At 37.6% G+C, this 19,183-nt stretch overlaps 1 protein-coding gene across 1 annotated transcript in view; it reads left to right on the top strand.

Annotated features, from left to right (window-relative positions):
• Positions 1-19,183, top strand: part of LOC587991 (nuclear fragile X mental retardation-interacting protein 1) — a 33,425-nt gene that overhangs the window by 6,312 nt on the left and 7,930 nt on the right. The window contains exon 7 of the mRNA XM_030981809.1: positions 12,981-13,121. Within this exon, the coding sequence (XP_030837669.1) occupies positions 12,981-13,121 (141 nt within the window). The remainder of the gene's footprint in view (positions 1-12,980; positions 13,122-19,183) is intronic.

The raw sequence follows: 19,183 nt of genomic DNA, 5'->3' as shown, positions 1-19,183 counted from the left end.
TTTTTTCACAAACTCTTCTTGCGGTTTAGTTTGAGAAAGTTTTGTACCGCAAAAAAAAAACGAATCACAAAGGAAACAACACTGACATTTTGCGATCCGCTGAAGTTTCCTGCTAAAAAAAACCCTGCTCTTGTTACAGATCGTTAAAGTTTTCATGTGTTGGAGAGTTTCTGATTTTATTATAGGCTTGGGGTGGCAATTGGGTTTTAGGTTAGGGTTTAGGGTTAATGGTAAGGATTAGGGGTAGGGTTAGGGTTAGGGATAGGGAGTAAGTATAGTGTTACATCTAGGGTTGAAGTTGGTACTGTCAAACCTGCTTTAGTGATCACCTGTCTACAAAGACCACCTGTCTACAAGGGACACATTTGTTGTTTCCCTTGAAAATGCTTTCTCATTGAATCATGTACTAAAGGAACCTGTCTACAAAGGCCCCTTTTTGTGTTTCCCTTGGGCAGTCGCTATAGACAGGTTTGACTGTACATTGATTAGTGTTGTATATTTACTGTGGAGCAATTATTGCAGGAGCATGTGTTGTACCAATGATTTGGTAATCCAAAGATTTAATCAAATTAACCAAATCAAAGTCTTCTTTTCAGACTTCCCAGCTATCCTTGAAATTTGGGTAACCTGCAAAATTAGTTTTCTTTTTTTTTCAGTGAGGGAACAATCATGGAATTTGATAAATTCACAGAAATTCACTGAAAATTAGGCCAATTTTATTAGCCCCAAGAGAAAGTGCCTGGGCCCTCGTATTTTTCCAAACAGCATTATCAGTTGGCTGGTTGGCTTAATATTATTTAGGAAATACCTCTTTTTCTCTCTGAAGACTTGAGGGGGAGGGGGGGGGGGGAGGTGGGGTGGATATGGTAACTTCTAATTTCAAACACTGAAGATGTTTCAAGCTGGAAATAGGTTGAAAAATTGTGGTGGAATTTTGAATTTCACACAGGAAACATCAGGGACGAATCAGGTAAATCTATTTTCATGATATGAGGGAACTCTGTTATTACTACAAAGTCCTATTTGTTTAATTCTTACAAGAAGATGACAATAAATCAGGAATGAGAAATGAAGGTAACCACTAACTTTAAACACAATACTAATGATGTTTCAAACTGGAAAAAGGTTGAAAAAAGTGTGGTGAATTTTTGAAAGTAACAAATGAGCAAAGAATTTGGGAAGAATAAGGTTGATCTATTTTTCATGAAAAATAGAGAACCCTGTTATTGGGGGTAATTCTTACAAGAAGATCACAATGAAACAAGAATAAGAAATTATAGAAAAAGAACAAATGCACAGCGAAAACAATCAGAGCTGCAAGCAATCGTCATGGTATTCATGCATTCTACCTGTAGAACAGGAAATGCAATCTAAGATTCGAGTTGAACGTTTTCTATGTGAGCGGCATTTAATTTTTTTTAAAAACAGAATATGCATGTTCGAGTTCTGTGATTATTTGCTTAGTAATGATTCAGAAACTATTGAGAAAGTACAGTTTTGTTTTAATACTTTGAATTTCACCTTTAATAATTTCCCTCCTGATTGGATTCCTCTGATGTGTTGTTGGAAGAAGCCCCTTTCCCACCTCACACAAACCAGAATAGATTGTCATTAAAAAAATAAATAATGATAATTAAAGAAAAAATTCACTCCCTCTATCATCATACCTCTTAGAGATACATGTATATGACAAAACAAACAAACAAGCATCTAGTTTGAATAGAGGATTCATGGTTCCTTGCCTTGAAATGTACATTAATTCTTTCATGATGTAACATGTATTTTCTGACCCTGTGCTGTGGCTTTGTAAATGTCTTGGCAATTATGTGAAAATGCTCATGTTTGTCCTCAGAATACATAGCAATAAGCAATACCGCCATCTGTTGACAGCAAAAATTGAATTGCAGTTTTCATCCAAATTATCCACGGGTGTTTGAGTGAATTGAATTATTAATAGAAATCAAGGCTAATGTTTAACCTATCGACTTCTGAAATTTCTCGTTCATGAAGGCTTAAAGGGACAACTCGTCAAGAATAGTTTTGCGCTGAATGCGGTGGGTTCCATACCAGTGAACTGAATTCATGTGTGCACCTGGTGCTGAAATTTTACATGGGGGAGGGGGGGGGGGGGGGGTGGTGTTGTATTTTGTTCATGCTCTTCATATTTGTTGACCTATAACATGCTGTGTGCAAATATTAAACAGGAGGGAGAGAGAGAGATAGAGCAAAGAATGAGAAAGAATGAGAGAGGTGAGAGAGAAATAGAGAGAGATAGAGAGAAAGAGAGAGGGAGAAAAAAGAGAGATAGACATAGAGATAAACAAAGAGATAGAGAGAAAGAATGAGAGAGGTGAGAGAGAAATAGAGAGAGATAGAGAGAAAGAGAGAGGGAGAAAAAAGAGAGATAGACATAGAGATAAACAAAGAGATAGAGAGAAAGAATGAGAGGGGTGAGAGAGAGAGAGAGAGGGGTAGAGAATGAGAAGAAGAGAGAGATAAAGAGAAGGAGAGAGAGAGAGGGAGAGGGAGAGTGAGAGCCAGGGGCTTGATACCAGCATAGGTGATGTAAGGTTCTACAAAATGATAATTTGATAAAGGTTTGTGCAGTCCAATTACTTATACCAGATGGTAACTACATGTATAAACTGGGCCCCGTCTTATAAAGAGTTGCAATTGATCCAAATCAATCGCAAGTTTACAGTCTCCTATCTCTTGTACATAGTTGTGATCGCCATCAATTGGAGCTGTTCAGGCCATGGTCTATATTAAAGCCTATCTGCACCTGTTTGGCCAGGAGGGATTAGACCTCCTCGCATGGTCACTGACAGGCGGTTACATCATCAAATCAGCTCTCAATAACATAAGAAAAAGGGGACCATGGGGGATCAATGGGTACCCCTTAGGCATGCTTGGCTGTATAGAGGGCTCAAGTAGCTACAAGTAGTGCAGTCCCGCTTTAATGTACTGTACCTGTATGTTGACACGATTCTACAACCACCGGTTTGATACTAATTAAAATGTTGAATAGTGGCTCTGCTTTTTTATGCAATATAGACCCACAGTGGCATTTAAAAAAAAATGTAACTGCGATCCATTGTGGCAACGTCATTCATGCAACCCAGACTCATTGTGGCAATGTTTTCGACCTAACACGAATCCATCATTTTGAAGTTTTTTAAAATGTAACCCAGACCCGTAGAGCTGTGAGCAATAAGAAAGAATAAGTGAGATGCCTTAGGCTTAGGCTTAAAAAACGGCAACATTTATCATGTTGGTTTGGCACATGGATCTAAACTGTAGTCATACTTTGTAGCTCGTATAGCATATGGAATTGAGTCTCCAATCACTTACAAGTTGCTTCGGAAGTTATGTCCCTGTAGCAGTGATTGTGTAGGAACCAGTTGTTCACTTGCTACATCTGGGTCGAGAGTGGCAAATGCAGACTGCTGTCTTGCTGAAGCTTTACTAAAGCCCCACTGCACTACTTGCAGCTGCTTGCGCCGTCTATAGAGCGTACAATGTCTAATCGGTGACCGCTGGTCCCCCATGATCCTCTCTTTCTTATGTTATGGAGAGCAGAGTTGATGAGATACCCACCTGTCAGTGACCACGCTGGGTGGTCTAATCCCCCTGGCCAAACTCGTGCAGACCAGCTTTAAAGTGTACCTACCTGTATCACCTGAAAAATAATTTGTGTATAGCTAGAATGTATCAAATCAGCCTGACAAACCTTCACCAAGCATTCTGTAGGTGATCGGTTAAAGCCAGTCTGTACTATTTTGGCCAGAAGTGATTAGACCACCCAGCGTGGTCACTGACAGGTGGTTATCTCCGCAACTCAGCTCTCAATTAACATTAAAAAAAGAGGATCATGGCGGACCAACAGGCACCTTTTAGGCATTGTTTTCTATATAGAGGGAGCAAGTAGCTACAAGTAGTGCAGTGGGGCTTTATATGAAGACACTTATAACATAAAACCCAGTGCACTTCACTATCACAGATTACAAGCAGATTTCTGCTTCTAAGGGGTTATAACCACTATATTTTCATTGTAAATTGTTGTAATACTTGTTGAATAAAGAATTGAATTGAATTCAAAATGTCACTTTGAAGAAGTAATATTTGAATACAGTATAGCCACATAGAACCCCTTACAGTTAAATCAAGAGCTTAAAGCCCATCTGTACTAGTTTACAGGAATGATTAGACCACCCAGCATGGTCACTGACAGGTGGTTATCTCATCAAATCGGCTCTTAATTAACATAAGAAAAAGAGGATCATGGGGGACTAACCAGGCACCGATTAGGCATGGTTTGCTATATAGAGGGTGCAAGTAGCTACAAGTAGTGCAGTGGGACTTTAAAATATCTATTTGATGTCATGCCAAGGCTTGAATCTCCAGTAAAAAAACACCCCACTACAACAGTTCTAAACTGCGTAGGATATTGCACGCAAGCCATTTCGTGCAATCGTGGAGAAGAAAAAATGGCCGCCGAAAAGAACAACTGTTGATTTTACCGAAACCCCTTTAGTGTATGAACATGCTGCATACAGAAAAATATAGGTTCTGCGAACTCTGTGTAATGTCTGCCCTGTGCAGACTTTTCGATGACATAATAAGGATTGTTGGTGTTTTGTATGATATTATATTTAACAGTTGGCCATATCTTTGTGCATCGAGAGAGAGCCTGAGGGTCGAGTGGGTTTTACGGCCACTGCACACAATGGACCAGGCTCCTTTGAACTTGTGACCACACTGCCTGGTTCTTTTCTTCCTTTTCATCTCTTTCAAAATTCCAGCCCTTTGTCTGGCTTCCTGTGACATAATACCTGATGCAATCGTTCTCATGGCGCGTTGGGCATAAACACTGGTTTGTAAAGTTCAGATGGGGGTGATAAATGTGGTCGATATGGGAATAAAGCGAGGCGATTTGGAAATAAAAGAATATAAAGCTCTTTTTGATAACATCTTACGTTGGGGTTCAGCTGCTTGCAACCTAGATCCCTGGGATATCGCCTTGATAGCATGTTTCAAACGTTAACCCTTACAACGCCGTGAGGAGCTAGCCCTGTCCAGTATTTCAACATTCCATTGAACACTATTCATTCATACATGGAAGAAATCTAATCTCCTTACAAAAAGAAAAAGCTGGATGGATATTTTAGGGAATGATATTCTAAGAGGATGTTTGAGATGGTGTACACTTTTGCATTACGATTATAACATTTCATTTTTGGTTAACGCATACCTATTAAATGCAACAGAGAATCTGATCGAAGATTTTGACACTGTAGATATTGTTTGTAATGTGTACTGAATGTAATGTACATATACTGTATATATTTAAACGCCCTAGGAAAGTGAGGGTTAATACTTCTTTGTTCACGTATACCAAGCCGAACCTTTTATTCATGAAATTCTATAAATATTTTACCTTATTTTGTATAGGTGAGGAACACGTTATTGATTAGTATGGTTGTATCAACTGTGACCTCCTTTGACCCCATGGACAACTAAATATTTCATATGCTTTTCTATAAAAGGTGGAAAAAGCTTTCTCTACACAAAGGTTCCATCTAGAATTGGATATGTACTGCTGTAATTTCCTGACTGTATTTTGAATCGTAGAAAGGTAGCAGCTTTGTTGCATGCATTTTCTTTAGGGAGGTTCACGTTTAAGTTTGTCTAGTCTATGAAAATATATATGCACTGGATATACCGAATAATTCTGATGATGATGGGCGTGTTTCGCTTTTGATTTGGCATACTGCCAAGTGTTCAGCTTCCCGCCAAACCACTGTCTGGCAAAGTCACGTTTTGACGCATACTTTTCGCCTCATAGACTCACGTATGTACCAAATAATTCAAATGATGATGGGCGTGTTTCGCTTTTGATTTGGCGGACTGCCAAGTGTGCAGCTTCCCCGCCAAACCGCTGTCTGGCAAAGTCACGTTTCGACGCATACTTTTCGCCTCATAGACTCACGTATGTACCGAATAATTCAAATGATGGTGGGCGTGTTTCGCTCTTGGTTTGGCATACTGCCAAGTATAGAGCTTCCCGCCAAACCACTGTCTGGCAAAGTCACGTTTCGACGCATACTTTTCGCCTCATAGACTCACGTGTACGACTTGATTTCTCAGTGATTTGCCACGTGCAATTTTCTGTAAATTTCCAGTAATGCAAAATGTACAAAAGAACAATTAGTTAGTGTGCTGTATATATATATATATATTTATGATGTTTTCTAATACTTTCATTAATGGAAGGCATAGTCCTTTGTTTGAATTTTTTTGGGACCATATGGTTCCATAGTTTTTTTAAAGAATATATATGAGGGGAATTTGCATATAAATATGTAACAGAAGTGCAGAGGCATACATGTATTCATGCACATTTCATGAACAACTGGGCTATACTGCTGAATACGGTTGTGGTGACGAAAATTAACCATTCGGAAACGCGTTTCATTTTTTTTTCTCAACATATCCAGACACAAAATTCAATAAGAGATTTACCTTATATATGTAAAAGGTCTGAACATACTACAATTACAATTGTGTTGATGGTTTAAATGCTAATGTGGGGTTCGTGTTTGTTAACAGCTGGGGTTGTACTATTGGGAAAAGTATCGTCGTACATGCGCAATAGCATTTTGATGAGAGAGAATGTCTGCCCTGTGGGTGTCACCGGTCTTTCAGACAACATTTTGTGATGCGCCATAGTTTTGGCTGCCAGCCAAGCTACTTTCCCGCCTATATGTATATCACACACAATGGAACTTAATTATCGGGATTCTAGGTACAGTATATGCCGAATGTTATTTTATTATGACCTGAAGATAACGGCATAACATTTGCATTTAAGGAAAGGTAATAGAAACGTATTGAAGTTGCACATTTTAATTAGAATTTTATTCACACTGCATGCCCCTTATGTTTAATTGATTATTAAATTAATTAATTACATGCAAATTGTTATACATTTATTATCATCCATATCACTGCATACTGTTTTGTCTGCGATTGGAGAGTGCTCATATGATGGTATTAACAGGACTACACATGAACTAGATTTACACGTCCTATGGCGCAGTTTTGTAGCAAATAGAAGTTCGGTTGAAAACAATTTCAATTTATCTTTCTACCGGTATTCATTTACATCCAATATTGTGTTCATGGAATAAGCTGTACATCAATTAAGAATACTTCAGAAGGTTTGAACCATGCTTTAGAAACGGGTCATAGCTAGGAGAAAAAAAATTAAAATAACAATCGCCCCTGGACTCTTGCTTAAGCTATGCAGGGTGGGTTCAACGAAGATTAAATGATTAAGCATTGTGATTGTCTGGACTACAGTGTAGGTATGAATATGAATGAGATTATTATAAAGGAAAGAATTGCCACAAAAATGTAGTATATATATATATATACACATACAGTCGTGTACATCAAATGTCACGTTCATTGAATATCCTTTACATAAAATTAGGAATACCTGAACAAATTTGAACCTTGCTTTTAAAGTGGGTCAAATGAGAAGTGGGGTCAAATGAGAAGTGGGATCAACGAACATGAAATGAATATAAGCTTAAGTTTGTAATTGTCCAGACTAGGTATGAATATAAATAAGATTATTATAAAAGAAAGAATTTCCACAGAATTGTAGTACCGGTATATATATATATATATATATACAGTCGAGTACATCAAATATCACGTTCATCAAATATACTGAACATAAAAATTAGGGATACCTGAACAAATTTGAACCTTGCTTTAGAAGTGGGCCATAGGACAGGGAGGAAAAAAAATAACAATCGCCCCTGGACTCTTAAGATATGCAGGTTGGGTTCAACGAACATTAAATAAATAAGCCTTATTTTTGTCTCGACTGGAAAGTGACAAACAGAACACTGAATCTTTCTTTTTAATGGTAAATGAAAAACCCTCAAATTTTGGTCCAACATGCCCCAAAGAGTGCATACATTTACAGTGATCGTTGGTCATGAAGGAAAAAACAGGATTGGTTGCATTGAAAGCGTTTTTCCCTTTAAATGGTCGTCCATTTGGTACGTGCACATTTAGGCACCACACGAAACGTTCACGTGACGTCATAATAGAATAACCGCATGAGGAATGTATTCATGCATTTACTTGTAAATTCCAATAGGTTATAGTCTGGTTATAATTGATATAAAAGCCAAGAATATTCCATTCGGCAGCAGGTGTGTACGATTTTACAATTTTCTGTGACTCCCCTCATCTCGTGTAAGTAGAATATTTAGGTTCGGATTATCCTTTTGTTGGGAAGGCTTTGTATTCGGAGCAGCCAAATCTTCCTCACTATGGACGGTACATGTACAGTGTATAATGTGTGCTCTAATTTTTCAGCAGGTTGCAAATTAATTCAAATTTCCCCTCCTCTGCGTAGAGATGAGTGCCTAATATGAGCCAATGAACTTATATGCAATCCTGCCATTTTGTTTTGTTATTGATGCAATAAAGCGGGTCAAACGTAATGGACGAACCTGGGAATAAATTGAGTATTGCTCTATATCCTATAGTGTTGTTCTTAGAATCTTTAGGAGCTAGGTGTATTAGAACAATCGTCTCTAGATAAAAGAAAACTATTTCTCTATTATTTGTTTAGAAGCTAAGCATTTTTCTTTTGTCATTGCAAAAGTACCATAATGCAATCGTATTGTGCAATCGTGCTAGTTCTCTTCTTTGTTAATGGACCAGCCAGTGCTCCCCCTCCAAGCTTGTACTACAGAGGCCAGCCAGCCAGCGAAGGTCTTGTCACCTGAAAATTAACCTAACCTACTTTTGGCTGCACTTCGTACTCGCTCTTTTTTCAACTGAAATTCCCGCAACCCAGGAAGGGTCAAAGTTCATCGTGATCATACGACAGATCACTCTGGGGACCATCTTCAATTCTTCATGCAATATTCCTAACTCGAACTGTGGGCCCGATGCTAACTCACCCTAACCCTGGATGTAGTCTTAAAGCCTGTCTGCACCAGTTTAGCCAGGGGGATTAGACCTCCCTGCAAGGTAACTGACAGATGGTTAGCTCATCAACTAAGTTCTCAAATTAACGAGCTCACAAGAATAAGGGGATCATGGGGATCAATGGTCACCGATTAGGCATTGTTTGCTAAATAGATGGCGCAAGTAGCTTTAAGTACCGGTAGTGCAGTGGGGCTTTAAAATATAAATCCAATTGCAGTGCTAGACCTAGCACTATACTTTTTGATGCAAGAGAACATGGTCCGAAGGTTGCCAGAATAAATGTTGGCTTATCTGTGTCTGGTGAATAAATTGGGAGCCGAATGTATGTCTATCTACAGTACCTGTTCGTGTTTCTGTGTATCTGTCATTGGTTACCAAAATAACCTGATGTGACTGTAACCTCCCCTTGGTCCCCCTCCCTTCCCCCTGCAGGCATTATCCGAATCTGCCTCTCCAATACCCTCCCAAATCTGGATTTCTTTTGCATTGAGGAAGCTAGGTGACGAATATTAATTTATGTAATGATGAAAGCTTGGATGCACATGTTTTGTAGTTTGTAATAATCATCAAGTGAGGTATCAGGCGGAAAGGTATCGAACAGATCGTGGGAAGACAAACTGAGAAGAAGTCACGTTGAATCGTGGCCACGTGCACGTGCCTATTACTGTTGGCCTGGATGATGCAATACGATAAACAGCACAACATTTGATGATTCAATTTGGTTTTGTTTGTTCTACCAAAGGATTTTGGTTACAGGATTGTATGGGAGCTATTTGCTTTGTATATTTGCCAACAATCGCTTTGTCTGGGTGCAATATTAAAGCTTCCGCATATTTCAATTCATCTTGTGTTCCCCCGCCCAACTCAGTCTTGATGTCGAATGCTCTTCTTGCTTGCCTCCCCCTCCTCCATACCTAACATCCCCCCCCCCCCCCCCTCGGGCTCAAAAGTAAAAATCTTTGAGTGACTGGTTTTACCATACTCATTTTCCCCAATAGATTGAAATATCTTGATAATCAGACGGGCAATGGGCCTGTAAAAGTCATAGGACTCCTAACTGACCTAAAGGTTTATAATTATGATTGGAGCATGAGCTAAATCCAGGCTTTTTTTTAGAATCTGAGGCAAAGATGCCCAATCCAATCCCGGTGACAATAAGTACTCCAGGGTCACTTTTCAACATCCTTCTTCTCGTGTTTGTAATGATGAAAGCTTGAACGCATATCAAATGAACTCAAATCAAATCATTTATTCACTCAATATAAAAACAGATACATAGAATTGCGAATAAATGCATACATGTATAACAAATATAAAAAGATGGACAGAGTAAAATCAGTACGGTTGTTGACATCACAAGTAACATAAATTGAGTGGGGATCAGATTAAAGATCCATTTAAATCTTATCATTTCATATAGGTTGTACTCAACAGTAAGTCGGGTATCGAACAGATCATGGGAAGACGAAGATGAGAAAAGGTCTCGTTGCATCATGACCTTTTGGGAAAGTTCACATGGAATCGTTGCCACCTTGCCACGTGACTATTATTGCGGGCCTGGATGATGAGAAACGGAAGTGTGAAAAGATCACGTTGCAGCGTGGCTATGCGAGTACCATCGTTCACCTGAATGATGAGAAATGATAAACAGTACAACGTTCAACGATTCAGTTTGTTTCGTTTTGTTCTACAAAAGAATTTCTTTATGGAATGGTATGGGAGCTATTTGCACTGAATGTTTGCCAACAATCACTTTATCCGGGCTTTTGCGTATTTCAATTCCCACGTTGTTCGGTTGAAAGAACCCCAACAGTTTTGTTAGCTTTGTGCTACACTGCCAGAAGAAGGAGGTGCGTACTAGTATTAAAATAGTAAAAAGTATGAAAGAAAAAAAAAACTGAAAAAAGGGATTTTTTTGTTGTTGTTGCTCACAGTCACCCTGATAGTAATAGTAAAAAGCAGGGCGGTTCACCAACAAATTGTCCGTTAAGCAATTATTTGAACTTTTAAGTTGGTAATTTATTGCCTGCTTTCCTTGTGCAGATTCAGTTATGTTTGTATGGAGAAATACACAAATATTGTTAAATTGCTTTATATCGGACCACACTTGGCCATTTTCCATATGTGTGCTCTCTACCAAATATCGTTCTCCCCCCATGCATTTTACATTGTTACTTCAAACAGTGTGCAAGCATAAAAGATATTTTGTTATGGACTCTTTTTTCCTTCTTCTCAGCTACAGCTTTCCACTGCTGCTCAGTTGTGCAATTTTTTATTTATGTTTTGTATTATGTCATCGATTGCAGTACCCACTTTGAAATACCTATTGTCCTGTAAATGCCATAATCGTTCATAAAAATTATTCTTTGTCCTTTTGTTATTGAGTTGTTAATGGAGAGGTTCAAGCGTGACTTTGGTTCTGCTGTTCCCCCCTGAGGCTATTCTGTTATCTTTGTTGGTGATTTTTATCTCTCCAGGTTTTTTTTTAGCTGAAAAGAAAAGCCTTGGTACTGGGAAGGCAGGAAAGCATTGACCTGCTTTCCTTTCTACACTGGTAGTCCGGTCCCTTTTCAGTATTTGATAAATGAAGGGTTTAGTGACACAAAGACGTAACTCCATATTTTGCCAAAATGAGTATTTGATATTAAAATGTTCAGAAAAATGTGGGCTTTCCACAAAACACAAAGACTTAACTCCACCCAACACCCCATTGAAGTCAATGTCTAGTGAAACATTGACTTAACTCCAGCTGAAGTGCTCAGTGACACATAAACCACTTTTTCTCAAAAATGGCCAAAATAGAGTTACGTCTTTGTGTCACTGAACCCCTCGAAATACAGCTACAAGATAGGATAGGAAAGAAAGAAGGGGAAAAAGAGGAATAGTAGATGGAGGGGAGGGGGATTGCTATTATATAGCCTTCTTTCTGATCCTGTATCGTTCCTCAAAATGTGATTATTCAATAAGAAAAGGACAAGGAACGAATACAGCTACAAGATAGGATAGAAAAAGAAAGTAGGAGTAAAAGAGGAATAGAAGATGGAGCCTTCTTTCTGAACCTGTTTTTTTTCCTCAAAATGTGATAGAATTAGCTGCATGATAGGATAAAAACAAAAGTACAGTATAAGGAGGTGGAGGAGATGTAGAAGGAGGATCTGGAGAAAAAGAGAGAGGGAGAAAATGAAATTACTTTAGCATCCTTTTTTCTTAACCACTATCTTTTCCCAACTGATACTTTAGCTAATAAAAAGCAAGGGTAGAATAGAACTACAAAATAGGATAAAAAATGCAAGTAGGAAAGAGAGGAAAAATAAACATTACTTTAAAATTCTTATCTGAAGTAATATGTTTTCCTCAACTGAGACTAGTCTTGAGAGGGAAACAAGGGGGCAGTTCGGCCACAAGATCGGGTGGGGAGAATAAATTTGGAAGAGGAAGAGGAACAAGAATAAAAGACAGGGAAGGAGGAAAATTTACTTTCAAATCCTTCTTTCTGTTTGGTTATGTTTTCATGGTGTGATAGTTGAAGGTAAGGACAAGGCTACACTATAAGCTACAATATAGGAAAGGAAAATAGGAATAGAAGTGAGGGAGACATCAATTACAAGGGACAGTTTGGCCACAAGGTTGGGTGGGAAAAGAAAGTGGGAGGAGGAGGAGGAATCAGAAAAAGAAAGTGAAGAACAGGAAAATGTACTTTGGAAAACTTCTTTCTGTATTTATGGTTATCTTGTCCTTATCTGATAGTAACAAATATGAAGAGGAAAGTAGAATACAGCCATAATTTTGCAATATATGCATATGTGTGATTTTACTTCTGTACAAAACAAACATCTTTTCATCTGAACAGATAACAGATGATTAGTAATCTATGAAAGGATTTGCTGTCCACAACATGGAAGAGTTAAAGGCATGGCCATTCTACGGAATTAACCGTATTTTCTTCATTTTTTCCCCTTTAGAATCTGGTGATGAAGAGGCACCCGGGACCGAAGGGGTCACCCCCAATATAGAAGTGGCCCCAAAAGGAACATTTGGTGCCCTCGGCTCCCTCGCTGCATGCTATGACTCTGACAGTGGAGACAGCTTCGTCGCAGAAAGTGGTAAGTAGATAAAGAATCTCATAGAAATAGCAGTCCTCATTGATGTCTGATTGGTAGTATGGAACATGTTTAAAGGCCCACTGCACTACTTGTAGCTACTTGCGCCCTCTATATAACAAACAATGCCTCATCGGTGACCATTGGTCCCCCATGATCCTCTTTTTCTTATGTTAACTGAGAGCTGAGTTGATGAGATAACCACCTGTCCAGTGACCTTGCAGGGCAGTCTAATCCCTCCTGTAAACTACGGCAGATAAGCTTTAAGGGACAATTGTTCAATTGTCTTGTCCGTACTCTGGTTGAATTCTTATTATCAACCCTGGACACACTAATTGTTAACATGCTGGAAAAGTGTTGATTGGTAGTAAGCGCGACACTCCCTTTAAAGACATGTAGAAGAAGAGTCTCATGGGGTATTCGACACCGGGTGTTTACCTACATGTAATAGTGATATTGGATTCTTATATAGCGCATGTATCGACCTTACAAGGTCCTCAAAGGATTAGCTTTCCGTTTTAGGACGAACAATGCTCTGTTTTTTCCCCATATGGTAAAGTCCTCATCTGACATTTGCACCAACTAAGCCTCTTGAAAAAATGGAAGACACATGGGGTTATTCGTTGAGTTGACTACAAGGAAACTGGTGACCCACCAACTTTAAACTTGTTGTATTATCCTGCATGCAGGGCTAAACACTAACAGATGCTTGGGACACATGGGTACCTAAAATCAGTAGTCTGTACCCCCTACACTTAGAGGCCCAAATTCACAAAGGAGGTTTGTCGACAAACCTTGGTTTTCGTACGTCATATGACGCGTTTTTTACGCATTTTTTACAAACCTGTTTTGTAAAGAACAAAAGGAGGTTTGGCGAAACAAAAGGAGGTTTGAGCTCAAACCTTGGTCTGAGCTGAAACCTTGCTTTGTGAATTCAGGCCAGAATGTTCACATACATGTACAAGTGTACACGATGAATGGCTCGTGCCTATCGACTCTGAACATTTGAATCCGGATTCTCTTCCAAAATTGTTATGTGGGGCCCTACTGCATACATGCTTCTCGCATAATTTGTGATCGTACAAGTCTACAAGAGCTTACAATTCTGTTGGTGTACCGGTATTTCAAATGTTAATGAGGGACAAAGTTACAAATTGAATGCGAAGGATGTGCAGGTCAATATGGATGATGAAACTCTGATTTGAAATGTATTCTTTATTCTCATTTGATTGTGAAAACCATTCCAAGTTGAAAACAGAAAATAGAGAATTCAGAAGACAAATTTGAGAAATCGTCTAGGAACCAATTAGATAAATGCCTGATTTGCCTATTTCATATTGCCATTCTCCACTTTAAGTTTGTAAGCCATTCTTTTTCATTTTTCATTCAAGTTTTGTTTAAACTTTTTTTTCTCTTATTCTTTTGCCTATGTTCAAAGCACTTTGATTTCAGTGTGGTCACATGATGATTGAAGGGTGTGATGATTAATGAAACAATGTATCTTTCTGTGTTGGATAATTAAATCTTAGCCTCGGTTTTTGCCCCTATATTATTAGTTTTTTTAAATATTAAATTTGAAGTAAAAATTACTCTTAAAAGTTCACTTGAATTGTAAATGTTTTGTTCAAGTACTTTATTATCCTTGGGTTAATGAGCATAATCATCCAAAAACCTAGGCAGCTCAAATTTATGATATCATAGTACTCATCTAAAATCAAAGAAACTTGAGAAGATTTTAGACTTCATCAAAATCGGCAGTCGTGCAATTTTATGTATATTTTTTACCCATAAACATGACAAGTTTAAATAATTCTGCCATTGCCAGATTAGGCCTTCCTTAGAAATGAATGTTCACTATTTGTATAGTGTAATTTTTTTTTTCTTTCAGGAAATGATTTCTAGCTTTTCTTACTTACATGGAGTATAATAGGGTATTAATACTATTCATTTTTTGTTGTTTTTAATTTCAACATCAGGTTAAAATTTGAACAAAATAATCTTTCTAAATAGTTTTTTTTTGCCTCATCAGAGGATTTATTGATTATATATACATGGTTACATTCAAAGATACAATACTACAAATCAAATTTACATAATCACAAAAACATTATTATTGTCATAACAAAGAAATGAAATTGAGTTTTGCATTGCTAAGCAATTGAATCTTAATAAACATACAAATTATACTGATAGTTTTGATTCCCTTTCTTTTGTTTTCCTTTTTAATTTTTTTTTTTTTCCAAATTTTTTCCTTTCTTTTCTTAAATAACACCCAACAGTTCTTTTGGTAAAAGCTTTCTGTTCATCTTTAAGTTTGATTTACTTTCCATTCTTTTTATAATTTCTCTATGGAGATTTTGTTTAGAAGCAACTTTTCTCTGGTCTATCCCAGTTATATTTTGTTTAACAATCAATTTATAAATGGTCCAAAATGCTATTGTAAAGAATAATGACTTTCACAATCTATTTTGAGTAGGTGTTGGATATTGAGCGTCAGTATCCTTACTTTGTATATATCTCTTAATATTTCTTTGATATGTTTAATGAAGGGCTCAATTAGTTTGCATTCTATAAATGCGTGATTCATATCCTCTTTTATATTACATGTTGGGCATACATCGTCATTGGATATTCCCCATTTGAAAAGATTACTTCTTACTGGCAATAGGTTATACAGTAATTTCAAATTAAACTCTCGTAATTTGCTTTCTCTAATTTGAGCAAGATTACGCTTGAATACCTTAGACCAATCAATATCTACATTAAGTTGTTTTTTTTTTCCCAATAAAGGCAACATGTGTTAGTTAATACAGTTCTCGAAGGAATGAGTTTATAGAAACGATTGCTACTTATATCAGTAACATGTTTTACCTTATTTGCCACCAACAGATATGGAACATTGTTTTCATTTTCTTGTCTAGTATAATCATGCATAAATTCTTCTTTTAAACTATGGACCCATACAGGAGGTATCGCTCGTTTAAGTCTTGCATAGTCAAACATTGCATTGCATTTTCGTTTGGAATGCACCTGCGATTTAATATATTCTGTTGACCGAAAGCCATCTCTCGTAAAAAGGTCTCCTAAAAATACTAGACCACTCTCATACCAGCCTTTGTAAAAGAGCTACTGATTATCATACACCACATGTTTGTTGTGCCAAATAATCTAATCTGAAACTTTAACTGGTTCATGTATAGATATACAAACATCTTTCACTGTAGTGCAGTATCTAATCATTTCCCATGCTTTTAAGATTTCTACGTAAAATGACAGAATTTTCTTCTGAACTAGAATATCATTAAGTGTGGTTATATTATTAGAGCAGTTCAGCAGTAGCTTGATGCTTCCCAATAAGTTGAACCAGTAAGAAAAAAATGTTTTCCACGCTCCATTACTCTCATTGAAAAATCTACCTAACCATTTCAGTCGGAAGCTGAACAATTGCCTTTGTATGTCAAGTATTTTTATACCACCTTTACTGTAGTCTTCCATAAGAGAAACCCTTTTGATTTTTTCTGTTTTCCCACTCCAAATAAATTTGAATGTAATGCCTTCTATCAACTTCAAAAAGTTTGGAGGGATGGAATCAACCATGATCAAGTGAGTAACTTGGCTAAGTGCTAGACTTTTCAGTACCGTGACTCTTCCAAAAATGGTTAAGCTTCTTTTTGTCCAGCTGTCAAGAATTTTCCTCAATTTTATCAACTTCTGCTCCCAGTCCATCTTTAGAGCTTCATTATTATTAAAATACTTGTAGTGACCTAAGTATCTTATAGGTTTGTGGGACCATTTCAGATCCGGATTCTCTAAATTCCAACTTTTATCAGTGTCTCCTAGCCATATGGCTGTCTTTTCTTTATTCATTCTTGGACCTGCTACTTCGCCAAACTGATTCAGTTCATGTAAAATTCCATTTAATGAAGTTTCATCCGGAACAAAAAATAATGTATCGTCGGCATATTGCAACAACTTTAGTTTAAGGTCATACCCGACCATTTCTATTGGTTTAATAATATTATTTTTTCTCACTTTGTTTGCCATGAGCTCGGCAGCTAAGATAAACAGTAGTGCTGACAATGGACATCCTTGTCGTATGCCTCTTTCAACATCAAAACTTTTGGAAATCCAACCATTAACCAATACCGAACTTGAAATATTTTTATTTAGGGCAGAGATCCATTTGCGAAATGACTCACCAAAGTTAAACTTTTCTAGACATGAGTTAAGAAATTGTATATATCTAGGACATCGAATGCTTTAGAAAAATCTACTAGCATAATTGCTCCAGTTTGACCATTTTTAGTAAAATATTCAATGATGTCTTTTGTCAACCTTACATTACTGGCTGCCAGACGACCTTTTATAACCTGTCTGATTTTCATGTACGATCTCCCCAATGACTTTTTGTACCCTTGCAGCTAAAACCGCTGCCATTATTTTATAGTCATAATTAAGCAAAGTGATTGGTCTCCAGTTTTTTAAATCATGAGCATCACCTTTCTTAAATAACAATGTGATGAGCCCTTTCTTTTGCGTGTCTGACGTAACTCCTGTTGAATAACACTCATTCAATGCTTCAACCACCAATGTTTTTACCTGTGGCCAAAACACCTGATAGAATTCAATAGAGATTCTGTCTGATCCCGGTGTCTTATTTTTCTGCATTGCAAATACTGCACGTTTACATTCCTCTTCGGTAATTAATCCATGACACAATTCTTTGTTTTCGTTAGATAATTGATTAATGTTTTGAAAACCAATATAATTGCTCATATTCTTGGTATCATGCTTTTCGTCTTTATACAAATTTGAATAGTACTTTACAACCTCTTCCATAATCTCTTCATTTTTGCTAACGATTCGACTATCATTTCCACGTTATAATTGTGAAATTTCCTTTTTCTTTGCCTTACTCTTTTCTAAACCAAAAAAATACTTCGTACTTTTCTCTCCTTCTTCCATCCACCTAATACGAGCTCTGATTCCAGCTCCTCTCGATTCATGTCTATAAATCTTCTCTAACTTCTCCTTCGTGTCGGTGTACTCTTTTTCTATTTCATTATCAGGTACACTGACATCAATTTGTTTTTCAAGTTCACACAATTTCTTGTCTAATGAAAATTTATCATTTTTCCTATCGAGTGCTTTTGTTCTACAGAATCTTTCTAAATAGTTGAAATTAGTTGAACCCCCCCCCCCCCCCGCCACAAAAAATAAAAAAATAATAGTACTTTCTTGATAAAAAGGGTTGCTCGACAATAAGCGAGTTCGTAATTGTACACCAAGTTTTCAACTTCAATCCCAGACCCAACCTTTTATCCAACCCTAACCTCGAATCTAATTGCAACTCTAACCATAACCTTATCCCTTTGGTAAAATTATGCCCAGTGTCATTGTCACAGGAGCAAAGGTCAGGTCAGGTCAGGTCAGGTCGGGTCAGGTCAGCACATGTGAGGTCACCCAACTTTATGGACAAAGTAATGTACATGCAAGTGAGAAACCAAAAGTAAATAAAAGAAATATGTTACTATTAAAGCCCCACTGCACTAGCTACTTGCTCCCTCTATATATAGAAAACAATGCCTAATCGGTGACCATTGGTCCCCCATGATCCTCTTTTTCTTATGTTAATTGAGAGCTGAGTTGATGAGATAACCACCTGCAGTGACCACGCTGGGTGGTCTTATCCTTCCTGGCCAAACTAGTGCAGACGGGCTTTAAAACAAGAAGATTTTGAAATCCACTCCTTTTCCAAACCTATTAGGAGTCATATAGGTATTCATGTACTTGAGTTAGATTACCTTTTCCATAGCATTGAAGGGGTTAATTTCTTACAATGCAAGCAGAGTCAATGTATACCTGTAGGTAGCTGACTTTGAACCCTAAGAAAGGCCATACAACCTTTCCTGAATAAAGGCCATTGTTAATCAAATAGCAGGGACGGCTTTCGGTATAATATCTGTTTGTAGTGGGTGGGGCCTGGGTTGTTTGAGGAGGTGTGGCTTAGACCTCTTTCCTAGAAGGAATGCACGGGGGTGTGGCCTATTTTGGATTATTGAGGT

The sequence above is a fragment of the Strongylocentrotus purpuratus genome, unplaced genomic scaffold (assembly GCF_000002235.5).
Source record: "Strongylocentrotus purpuratus isolate Spur 01 unplaced genomic scaffold, Spur_5.0 spur5_scaffold_12, whole genome shotgun sequence".
NCBI classification, from domain to species: domain Eukaryota; kingdom Metazoa; phylum Echinodermata; class Echinoidea; order Camarodonta; family Strongylocentrotidae; genus Strongylocentrotus; species Strongylocentrotus purpuratus.
Note: the sequence above shows the minus strand (reverse complement) of the source record. Positions and strands in the feature narration are given on the sequence as shown.